Here is a 12,106-nt window from a genome sequence, read left to right on the forward strand (position 1 = left end):
TATATATACACACACATACACATTTTGGCAGTTTTTATAGTTTCTTTAAACACCAAACGTGCACATGAGCTGCCTATTCATTTTCTTTGCTGCACAGTATGGCATTGAGGTTGGTGACTCTGATGGCCAGCTGAGTGGCTCTTTCCATGATGGCTCCGCGGTTCTTGGAGAAAACAGTGTGAGCAATCTCAGCACAGTAAGATTTGTTGCCCATCAGCAGCACTTCCAGCAACTTGATTTTGTGGACCGGGAATTTCCGGAAACCACTGGGCAGCATGTGCTTTGTTTTTCTGTTGCTCCCACAACCGACATTGGGCATCCAGATCTGGCCCTTGAGCTTTCTACAAACTCTGTTGTTAATACCTCTGGGTTTCTGCCAGTTAGGCTTGATTTTGACATATTGGTGTGACGGGTGCAGAATGAACTTCTTGGTCCTCTTTTTGACAATCTTGAGTTTCATAAGGGATCTGAGGGCAGCTGTGATGCCAAGGAGGAGATGACTGACACCTCTGTAGTCAGCCCTGAGGAAGAGAGTCCCCTCTACTATTTTATTATTTTATTTTTTGAGACAGAGTCTTGCTCCATTGCCCGGGCTGCAGTGTAGTGGCACAATCATGGCTCACTACAGCCTCAACCTCCTAGACTCAAATGATCCTCCTGGGATTATATGTGTGAGCCACCATGCCAGGCCCATTTCTTTTTAAATTAAGCATTTTATCACGCCTGTAATGCCAGCACTTTGGGAGGCTGAGGCAGGCAGATCACCTGAGGTCAGGAGTTTGAGACCAGCCTGGCCAACATGGTGAAATCCCGTCTGTACTGAAAATACAAAAGAAAAAATTAGCTGGGAGTGGTGGCAGGCACCTGTAATCCCAGCTACTCAGAAGGCTGAGGCACGAGAATCGCTTGAACCCAGGAGGTGGAGGTTGCAGTGAGCTGAGATGGCACCACTGCACTCCAGCCTGGGCAACAAGAGCAAAACTCCATCTCAAAATAAAATAAAATAAAATAAAAATTAATTAATTAAGCATTTTGAGATAATTATAGATTCACATGCAGGTGTAAGAAAAAGTATAGAGACACTTCCATGTATCCTTTACCCAGTTTCCCCAATGGTAGTATATTGAAAAACTTCAGTACAATAACGCAAGCAGGATATTGACACTATTATATTGTCAATACAGGTACAGAACCTTTCCATCATCACAAGGATTCCCTCATGTTGCCCTTTATGGCTACACTCCTCTCCCATCCTACCTTGACCCCTGGCAACCACTAATCTGTTATCCACTTCTATGATTTTTGTCAAGAAAGTTATACAAATGAAATCATACAGTATATAACTTTTTCTTTCTTTCTTTCTCTTTCTTTCTTTCTTCCTTCCTTCCTTCCTTCCTTCCTTCCTTCCTTCCTTCCTTCCTCCCTCCCTCCCTCCCTCCCTCCCTCTCTCTCTCTCTCTCTCTTTCTTTCTTTCTTTCTTTCTCTCCCTCTCTCTCTCTTTCTTTCTTTTTCTTTCTCTCTTTCTTTTTTTTTTAGAAACAGGGTCTCATTCTGTTATCCAGGCTGGAGTGCAGTAGCTTCGACCTTCTGGGCTCAAGCAATCTTCCTGTTGTTGCCTCCGGAGTATCTGGGGCTACAGTGCGCACCAGCATACGTGATTATTTTTAAAATTTTTTGTAGAGATAGGGTCTCACTATGTTGCCCAGACTGGTCTTGAAGTCCTGGCTTTAAGCGATTTTCCCACCTCAGCCTCCCAAAGTGCTAGGATTACAGGTGTGAGTCACTGTGCCCAGTCAGTTTTTTTTTTTTAAATTATTGAGTTTTGAGAGTTCTTTATAGATTCCATGTACCAGTCCTTTGTTGGATAATTGATTTACAAGTATTTTCTCCCAATTTGTAGCTTGGCTTTTCATCTTCTTAGCAGAATCTTTACTGCAGGAAAATTTTAAAATTTTGATGAGGTCCAACTTATCAATGTTTCACTTATGACTTGTGCTTTTGGTGTTAAGTCTAAGATCTCTTTGCCTATTCCTGAACCCTGACAATTTTCACCTGTATTATTCTCTAAAGGTTTTCTCATTTCATGTATTACATTTAAGTTGGTGATTCATTTGAGTTAATTGTTCATGAAGAGTAAGATTTAGGTCAAGGTTCATTTTTTGCCTATGGATACCCAATTGCTCCAACATCATTTGTTGAGAAATCTTCATTTTCTCCATTTAGCTGTTTTGCACTTTTGTCAAAGACCATTTCACCATACTTGTGTGGGTCTATTTATGGGTTCTGTGTCCTATTCTATTGATCTATGCCTCTTTCCCTCCACCAATAACACAAAGTCCTAATTGCTGTAGCTATACGATAAGTCTTGAAATTTGGTATAGTAATTCCTCCTACTTTATTCTTCTTTAAATTTTGTTTTTATTGAGGCTGGGAGCAGTGGCTCACACCTGTAATCCCAGCACTTTGGGAGGCTGAGGCAGGTGGATTACCTGAGATCAGGAGTTCGAGACCAGCCTGACCAACGTGGTGAAACCCTGTTTCTACTAAATACAAAAAGTTAGCCAGACGTAGCGGCACATGCCTGTAATCCCAGTTACTTGGGAGGCTGAGGCAGGAGAATTGCTTGAACCCAGTAGGTGGAGGTTGTAGTGAGCCGAGATTGTGCCATTGCACTCCAGCCTGGGCAAGAAGAGCGAAACTCCATCTCAAAAAAATATATATATTGTTTTCACTAGTCTAGTTCCTTACCTTTCCATATAAATTTCAGAATAGTCTTATGTATATCTTCAAAAATTCTTGCTGGGATTTTGATAGTATTTGCATTAAATCTGTATATCAATTGATGTACTTACTATGTTGAATCATCCAATCTGTGAACACAGTGTATTTCTCCAGATACTGAAATCTTTTTCTTTCATCAACATTTTTGTAGTTTTCACCATTCAAATCCTATATATGTTTTTTTCATTTTTATTGTGTTAAAATACATAAAATTTATCATTTTAACCTTTTTTTTTAAGACAAGATCTTGCTCTGGCGCCCAGGCTGGAGTGCAGTGGCACGATCACAGCTCACTGCAACCTCCACCTCCTGGGTTCAAGCTATCTCCCCACCTCAGCCAACCTAGTAGCTGGGACCACAGGCACACACCACCATGCCCGGCTAATTTTTGTATTTTTTGTAGAGACAGGTTTTTGCCATGTTGCCCAGGCTGGTCTCAAACTCCTAGACTCAAGTGATCCACTTGCCTCAGCCTCCCAAATTGTTGGGATTACAGGTGTGAGCCACTGTGCCCGGCCTTAACCATTTTTAAGTGTATAGTCCGGTGGCATTAAATACATTCATAACATTGTGCAATCATCATTAACTTCCATCTCCACAATTCTTTTCATTGTGTGAAACATAACTCCCCACTTCCCAATTCTCCCAGCCCCTGGCAGCTACCATTCTTTTTCTACAATTTTGACTATTCTAAGTATCTCCTATAAGTGGAATCATATACTATGTATCTTTTTATGGCTGGTTTATTTCACTTAGCCTAATGTCTTCAAGGTTCATCCATGTTGTAGCATGTGTCAGGATTTCCTTCCTTTTTAAGGCTGAATACTATTTCATTGTAATGAATAGACCACATTTTGCTCACCCATCTATCTGTTGAGGGACACTTGGATTGCTTCTACATTTTAGCATTTGTGAATAATGCTGCTATAAACATGGGTATATAAATATCTCTTCAGGTTTCAGTTCTTTCGGGTATATACCCAGAAATGAAATTGCTCAATCATATGACAATTCTATTTGTAATTTTTAAAGGAACTGCCATGCTGTTTTCCACAGTGACTGTATCATTTTATATTCCCACCAACAGTGCATAAGGGTTCCAATTTCTCCACATCCTCGCCAACACCTGATTCTTTCTGTTTTTGTTGTTTTGTTTTGTTTTTTGTTTGTTTGTTCGTTTTTGAGACAGAGTTTCCCACTGTTGCCCAAGCTGGAGTACAGTGGTGTGATCTTGGCTCACTGCAACCTCCATCTCCCAGGTTCAAGTGATTCTCCTACCTCTGCCTCCTGTGTAGCTGGGACCACAGGCGCACGCCACCATGCCTGGCTAATTTTTGTATTTTTAGTAAGATGGGGTTTCACTATGTTGGACAGGCTGGTCTCGAGCTTCTGACCTCAGGTGATCCACCTGCCTCGGCCTCTGAAAGTGCTGGGATTGCAGGTGTGAGCTACTGTGCCTGGCCCTAGTTTCTGTTTTTTAAAATAGAAGCCACCCTAATAGGTGTGAGGTGTTATATCATTGTAGTTTTCATTTGCATTTCTCAAATGATTAATGATATTGAACATCTTTTCATGTGCTTATTGGCCATCTATACATCTTCTTTGGAGAATATTATGTTTTGTTTTGAATGATTGTAAATGATATTTTATTTTCAATTGTGAAATTGAACATGTTCACATGTTCCTTGCCAGTATATAAAAGTGCAATTGATTTTTAATGTTTTTCTTGAACACTGTCTTTGCTGAAGTCATTTGTCAGTTCTAGTAGTTTTTTTTTGTTTTTGTTTTTTGTAAATCCCTTAGGATTTTCTACATATACTACCATGTCATCAACAAATAGGGACAGTTTGAAAGAATTCTTTCTAATCTGTATTCCTTATATTCCTTTTTCTTGCCTCACTGTGCTGGCTAGAACTTCCAGTACTGTACTATGTTGACTAAGAGTAATGAGAGTGGGCATTTTTGGCTTCTTCCCTCTCCTAAGGGGAAAGCATTCGGTCTTTTATCATTAAGTATTATATTAACTGTAGGGTTTTTGTAGATATTCTTTATCGAGTTGAAAAAGTTCTCCTCTAGGGCCAGTCATGGTGGCTAATGCCTGTAATTTCAGCACTTTCGGCGAGGCTGAGGCGGGTGGATCACAAGGTCATGAGTTCGAGACCAGTCTGGCCGATATGGTGAAACCCCCGTCTCTACTAAAAATAGAAAAAAAAAAATGTTGTATTATTTTTTTTAATGGTGCATGCCTATAATCCCAGCTACTCGGGAGGCTGAGGTAGGAGAATTGCTTGAACCTGGGAGGCAGAGGTTGCAGTGAGCCGAGATTGCACCACTGCACTCCAACCTGGGCGACAGAGCGAGACTCTGTCTCAAAAAAAAAAAAAAAGTTCCCCTCTATTCCTAGCTTGCTAAGAGTTTTATGATTATCATAAATGGGTATTAAAATTTTCCAAATGCTTTTGCTTCATCAATTGATATGGTCATACGAGTTTTCTTCTTTAGCTTAGTAATATGGTGAATTATATTAAGTAGTTTTAGCAAATTGAACCAGCCTTGTACCTCTGGAATAAAGTCTATCATGTTGTATAATTCTTTTTATATATTATTGAATTTTATTTGCTAATATTAGTTAAGAACTTCTGCGTGTATATTGAGGAAATTTGGCCTTTAATATCTTTTTTTGTACCGTCTTTTTCTATATATATATTTTTAACCAGGATAATAGCTGCACAAAATGAATTGTAAAGCGTTCCATCCTCTTCTACTTTCTAAAGGAGATTGTTTAGAATTAGTTTAATTCTTTTAAATTTGGTAGAATTTTCCAGTGGAATCATCTGATATTTCTTTTGGGGGGTGGGGTTAAATTACAAATTCAATTTCCTTAATATATAGAAATTCAAATTATATATTTCATATTGGGTGAGTTGTTTTAGTTTGTTATTTTTGATTAATTGGTCTATTTCCTCTAAGTTGTCAAATTTATGTGTAGAGTTGTTCATGGTATTCCCTTATTTTCCTTTTGATGTCTGCAGGGTGTTAGTCCCTTTTTCATTTCTGATATTGGTAATTTATATCTTTTCTCTTTCTTTCTTTGTCAATCTTGTTAGAGGTTTATCAATTTTACTGATGATTTCAAAGAGCCAGCTCTGTGTTTTATTGATTTTTCTCTATTGTTTTACTGTTTTCAATTTCATTGATTTCTTCTCTTATCTATATTATGCATCTCCTTCTGCTTGCTTTGGGTTTATTTTGCTTTTCTTTTTCTAAATTCTTTTTTCTTATAGCCACTACCAGGGCCCATTTTTCTAAATTCTTGAGGTATATTCTGCTGTTGTTGAGTAGAGTATTCTGTAAATGTTGATTAGATCCTGTTGATTGATATTGTTGAGTTTTTCTGTATTCTTGCTGATTTTCTGGCTAGTTGTACTATCAGTTGTTGAGAGAGGGAGGTTGCCATCTCTAATGGTGCATTTGCATATTTCTCCTTTCAGCTCTATCAGATCTTGAGTCACATATATTGCTGCTCTGTTACTTAGTGCAAACACATATAGAAGTGCTATGTTCTTTTGGTGTACTGACCCTTTTATCATTATATAATGTCTCTTTCTGTCTCTGGTAACTTTCTTTTCTTTGCAGTCTACTTTATCTAATATAATAGAGCTATTCCTATTTTATCGTGATTCATGTTTATATTATATATCTTTTTCCATCCTTTTACCTTCAATCTGCCTTTATCATTGCATTTGAAATGAGTTTCTTATAGACAGTATATAACTGGTTCATGCTTTTTGATCCACTCTGCCACTTTCTGTCTTGTAATTAGTATATTTAGATAATTTACATTAAATATAATTATATTTGCTACTTTATTTCTTGTTTTCTATTTGTTATTTCTCTTTTTCAGTTTCTATTTTCTTTCTCCTGCCTTCCATATTGATTTATAATGTTTTTTAGTGTATCTTTTTATGTTGTTTTATTATTGGTTTCTCTAGGAATTACATTATACATACATATAAATCACAGTTTATTTGTGTCATCACTTTGCCAGTTTAAGGGAAAGGTAGAAATCTTACCTCTATGTCTATTTATTCTCCCCCATTTATATAATTGTCTTGATTTTTTTCCAGAGCCATTTAAAACTATATCAGTGTTATATTTTTTGCTTAAACTGTCAAATATGATTTAAAAATCCAGGAGGAGAAGGAAAGTCTATTGTATTTACCCAGATATTTTGCTTATCATGTTCTCTCTTCCTTTCTCATGTTCCAAGGTTACTTCTTTTATCATTTCCTTTTTGTTTAATAAACTTTCTTTAGCCATTATTTAGAGTAGATCTGCTGGTAACAAATTATCTTAGTTCCCCTATATTTGAGAATGTCTGGATTTTCCCTTCATTCCTGAAGGATATTTTCACTGGATATAGAAATGCAGGTTGAAGCTGGGTGCGGTGGCTCACGCCTGTAATCCTAGCACTTTGGGAGGCTAAGGTGGCTGGATCACTTGAGGTTAGTAGTTTGAGACCAGCCTGGCCAACATGGTGAAACCCCATCTCTATGAAAAATACAAAAATTATCGGGTGTGGTGGCACACATCTGTAGTCCCAGCTACTCGGGAGGCTGAGGCAGGAGAATCGTTTGAACCCGGGAGGTGGAGGTTGCAATGAGCCGAGATCGCACCATTGCACTCACTCCAGCCTGGGTGGCAGGGTGAGATTCCATCTCAAAAAAAAGAAATGCAGGTTGACAGTTCTTTTCTTTTAGTACTTGAAAGATATTGTACCACTTCCTTCTACTCTGTTTCCTAATGTGAAATCCTGTTATTTGGTTGTTTTTCTCCTGCCATAAGGTATAATTTGTTTTTTGATGCCTTTATAATTTTTTCTTTGTCTTTAGTTTATAGAAGTTTGATTATATGTGTCTTGGTTTGGAGTTCACTCAGCCTCTTGAATCTCTAGGTTTATGTCTTTTGCCAAATTTGGGATGTTTTTAGCCATTATTTCTTTGAATACTTTCTTAGCCCTACCCTGTCTATTCTTTCCTTTTGGGTCTTCAGTAATACCAATGCTAGATCTTTTGTTAAAGTGCTACATGTTCCTGAGGCACTATTTATTTATTTATTCCATTTTTCATTTGTGTCAAGTGTGCTTGTAATTGCTTATTGCATTATTTTTATGATGACTGCTTTAAAATTTGTGTCAGGAAATTTTATCTCATGGTTCATCTCAGTGTTGGCATCTAAAGATTATCTTTTTTTACTCAGTTTGAGATTTTCCTTGTTTCTAGTGTGATGAGTGATTTTTTATTGAAACTTGGACATTTTGGGTATTATGTTATGACTCTGTGTCTTATTTAAACCTAATGTTTTAGCTGGGTTTTTGGCCACTGCATTGGCAAGGGAAGGGGGTGGGGTGATCCCTCATTACTGCCAGCTCAGCATAGAAAGTCTATTCAGCCTCTGTTGACATCTGGGGGGGCGTGTTCTTTATTATTGCTGGGTGGGGTGGGAGTTCAGGCTCCCCACTAGGCCTCCGCTGACACCCCAGGGAGAGGACAGCATAAATACTGCTGAGCAATGGTAGAAGTCCTGACTCTCTACTAAGCTTCTTCTGATACTGCCCAAGCAAGGATGCGGGCTGGAAGTACAGGTTCCCTATGTGGTTTCCTCATCGTTACCCAGCAGGGATAAAAGTACTAGCTCCATACTTGGCCTTCTCTGAAGATATCCCAGTGATGGGTGAGGGCACATTGTTATAGCCTGGCAAAGGTGGAATTCTGGGCTCCCCACTTGGCCTTTGCTAGTGTGAACGAGGATGGTGCTACATTTTTCCCCCTCCTATGGTGTTTAGTTAGAGCAGAGCAGCTTCTGTCTAAAAGTTTTCTCTTTTCCTGCGTTGCTCCTTTCTTGGCTCTTTGGCCAGATAGAACAGCTTTTGTTAGGATTTTTTTTTGGTCTACACTTATTGATATTTCCAAGTGCCATCTCCTTCAAAGTTTGCTCCTTTCAAAGAAAGTGCCACCTTTCAAAGTCTTCTTATGTTCATTTCATATATAATGTCCAGAGTTTTTCATCGTACTTAGTAGGAGGAGTAAGGAAAAGCATGCCTACTCCATCTTCTTGGAAGCAGAAATTTCCAAGTTTTAAAGACTTGTTATTAAATCATACCATACATATGGAAAAGGGCACATATCTTAAGCATACAGGACAATGAAGCTTTACCAACAATATACCCATGTAACTAGAACCCAGATCAAGAAACAGAACACAACCAACACCTTTCAGAAGCTTCCATATGTTCCCTCTGATCACAAGCCCCCCACCCTTGCAAAGTTAACCACTATCCTAATTTCTGCCAGTATAGATTAGTGTTCTCTATCTTTGTGCTTTATATAATGGGCCCCTTTAAAACACGTAAATACCCCTGGAAGATTTAATGTCTTAAGATGTCATTGACCAATACCTTACAATGAATTCATTTGTCATATGATTTGACTTATGTTTAATAACAATTCATTTATTAATATTATAAAACACATTAAAGTTATAATAACCTTTCTCATGCTTCATATCATTTGATTCTTACAAATGCCTATGAAATAGATTGTATTATTAACCTCATTTAAGATGAGAAAATTGAGGCTTAAAGAAGTTAAACGGTTTGTCTAAGGTCACCCAAGTAACAGGCAGAAAGATTTGGCAGCCCTAGAAGAAAGGGACCTTGTTTGTCCACCTGTCCATGTATCAATTTTAGAGAAGAATCTGATTGGCTCTGGTTTAGTCTTCTGACGATTAAATGTCAAGGGCGGGAAAGGACACCGATTGACGTACCCACCATAGTCATGTGGAGTCAGGGAGGGGATCTTCAAGTGACCCAGAGGAAGGATTGAGAAAGTAAGCTAGACAGACAAAACCTACTTACCACAGTCCCCAGTGGGAACAAAAACAACTACTCCTACTTCTTGATGTTTATGGACATGTTAAAATAATCAAAACTTCTGTGTCTTTTTTTCTGCCTCTTTCTCTGTATCCACATAGGACTCATTTTAACAGTTTAGAATCACATTTTGTATAATCTGGAATGAACTGGAATGGAAGAGACTATGTATCTTCTTATTATATAGAAGAGGGAAAGGAAGCTGATAAGGGAGTATTTTGTCCAATTTCATGTACATGCTTGTTTTATGTTTTCTCCTTCACTTTCATGTATCATCAGAATAACTTCATGAAATTAACAATTTAGGCCAGCATGGAAACCTGCTCTTAGAAGGCCCCCTACTAAAAGACGGACTTTGCCATAGTGCTGGTGTTGCAAAGCCAGTAAGACAGTCCCCACCCCCAAAGAGCTCAAGTTCCTGGCTTCATTTCATGCACCTTTAGTAACCTCCAGCTAAATGCAGGCTGCCCCACTCTGCCTAGAATAATAAGGGGTTCTTGGATTCTCCATCAATAGGTCCTGTCAGACAAGCCATCTGTATCATTCCAGGTCCTGGCAGGAAACAGATGACACCCTCAGATTAGGTAAATTGAGAAGAGTTTAATAAAGAGACTATTTACAAAGGAATATCAGGGTATAGGGAAACCACAGGCCAGAAGGAGCAGAAGGAGGAAGCAATCTCTGGAAACTTGAGAGAGAAAATCCTGTGAGGAGGGCCTCTTGACAGGAGCTGTAGCTTTTGGTCCAGGGACACAGCCATCCAGCTCTCAAGGAGATATTTGGGGGGAATAAATACTCTGACCTCTCTCCTCTTGGTTTCCCACCTCCTGCTGGGGACCAAGGTCAACTGGAAGGCAGAGGACATAGGAACCCTTTGATGGAGTTCATCCAGGCCCGCCTCTAGGAGCACAGAGTGGGTGGAGAAGGGTGGGGTGGGTCTGGAGGGGTCAAAGGAAGCCATGTCGTCCACCATGTGAGTTTAGAAATACTCTACTGCAGTTCTCTGTCCATGTTGGTTGCTCTCAGAACTTCTGGGCTAGGGGTGTAGGTGAGGGGGGTTGGCGTAGCCTCTTCCTTAGTATTTCTAGCAGGAGGTAGGGCAGCTTACCTGGTCCTCTTCTGCCTGGGTTGTGGGCTTTCTGTTCATCTCCAGTGCCCACAAAAGTCAGTGTCATCCACAAAAGAGGATGTCTGCTCTGAGCCCCAGCCTCTAAGCAGGGGACTACCTTCCCATACCTGTCCTGCCAGCTTTCTTTCTTTCTGTCTTTCTGTCTTTCTCTCTCCTTTTTTTTCTCTCTCTCTTTCTCTCTCTCTCTTTCTCTCTCCTTTCTTTCTCCTTCCTTCCTTCCTTCTTTCCTTCCTTCCTTCTTGATGGAGTCTTGCTCTGTCACCCAGCTTGGAGTGCAGTGGCACGATTTCTGCTCACTGCAGCCTCTGCCTCCCGGGTTCAAGCTATTCTCCTACTTTAGCCTCCAGAGTAGCTGGGGTTACAGGTGTGTGCCACCACACCCAGCTAATTTTTTTATTTTTAGTAGAGAGAGGGTTTCACCGTGTTGGACAGGCTGGTCTCAAATTCTTGGTCTCAGGTGATCTTCCTGCCTCGGCCTCGCAGAGTGTTGGGATTACAGGCATGAGCCACCATGCTCAGCCATGCCAGCCCTATTTCTTGTGCCCTGCCATGCCTTGAATGGCTAGTTGCCTCTACAAGTGGACTGCTACATACCCTCAGCATCGCCAGTCCACAGGAGCATTCACAGCCCCACCTGTTTCCCTCAGGTTCCCCATGGCTACCAGAAGGCAGGACATACAACCCCTGTGTCTGTGAAGACTTCACCTAGGCCACTGGCCTACCTGGGGTCCCTGTGCTCACTCCACCTCCATGCTTCAGCTGGCCTTTGCTCCCTCTCCCCCTGGCCAGCTCAGTTCCTCTTTATTCCTAGCCCTTAATATAAGATCTGCTGCAGTAGAAGGCCCTTCCTTTAAAGATAAAAACCAATGTGCAATTTAATAAACCAAGATGTTAATCTATAATCAGAAACCTAAGGACACTGGGTTCTTGTAGCTGCTTTACTGGAACTATCTCTCCATGTAAGATATGAGGGAAGTTAAAGGAAGATTGGGAGGCTGGGTGTGGTGGCTCCTACCTATAATCCCTGCACTTTGGGAGGCTGAAGCAGGAGGATCACTTGCGGCAAGGAGTTCATGACAAGCCTGGGCAATATAGTGAGACCCTGTTGCTAAAAAAAATAATAATAAATACAAATAAAGGAAGGTCCTAGGGGCTAGAGCCGATGAGACTTTCTTTTTACTCTGTATCCAGTTTTACTATTTAAAGGTTTTAAAACTAAGTTTATATATTACTTAAATTTTTTTTTGAGATGGAGTCTTGCTCTG

At 39.9% G+C, this 12,106-nt stretch overlaps 1 protein-coding gene across 1 annotated transcript; it reads right to left on the reverse strand.

The window, feature by feature from the left end:
* Positions 1 to 73: 73 nt before the first annotated feature.
* LOC108294958 (60S ribosomal protein L32-like) lies at positions 74 to 10,887 on the reverse strand. The gene is made up of 2 exons (XM_037734400.1): positions 10,821 to 10,887; positions 74 to 477 (listed from the first exon to the last, which is right to left on the reverse strand). Exons 1-2 carry the CDS (start codon positions 10,885 to 10,887, stop codon positions 74 to 76), a joined length of 471 nt encoding a protein of 156 aa, XP_037590328.1.
* Between the last annotated feature and the right edge of the window lie 1,219 nt (positions 10,888 to 12,106).

The sequence above is a fragment of the Cebus imitator genome, unplaced genomic scaffold (assembly GCF_001604975.1).
Source record: "Cebus imitator isolate Cc_AM_T3 unplaced genomic scaffold, Cebus_imitator-1.0 Scaffold613, whole genome shotgun sequence".
NCBI lineage: Eukaryota > Metazoa > Chordata > Mammalia > Primates > Cebidae > Cebus > Cebus imitator.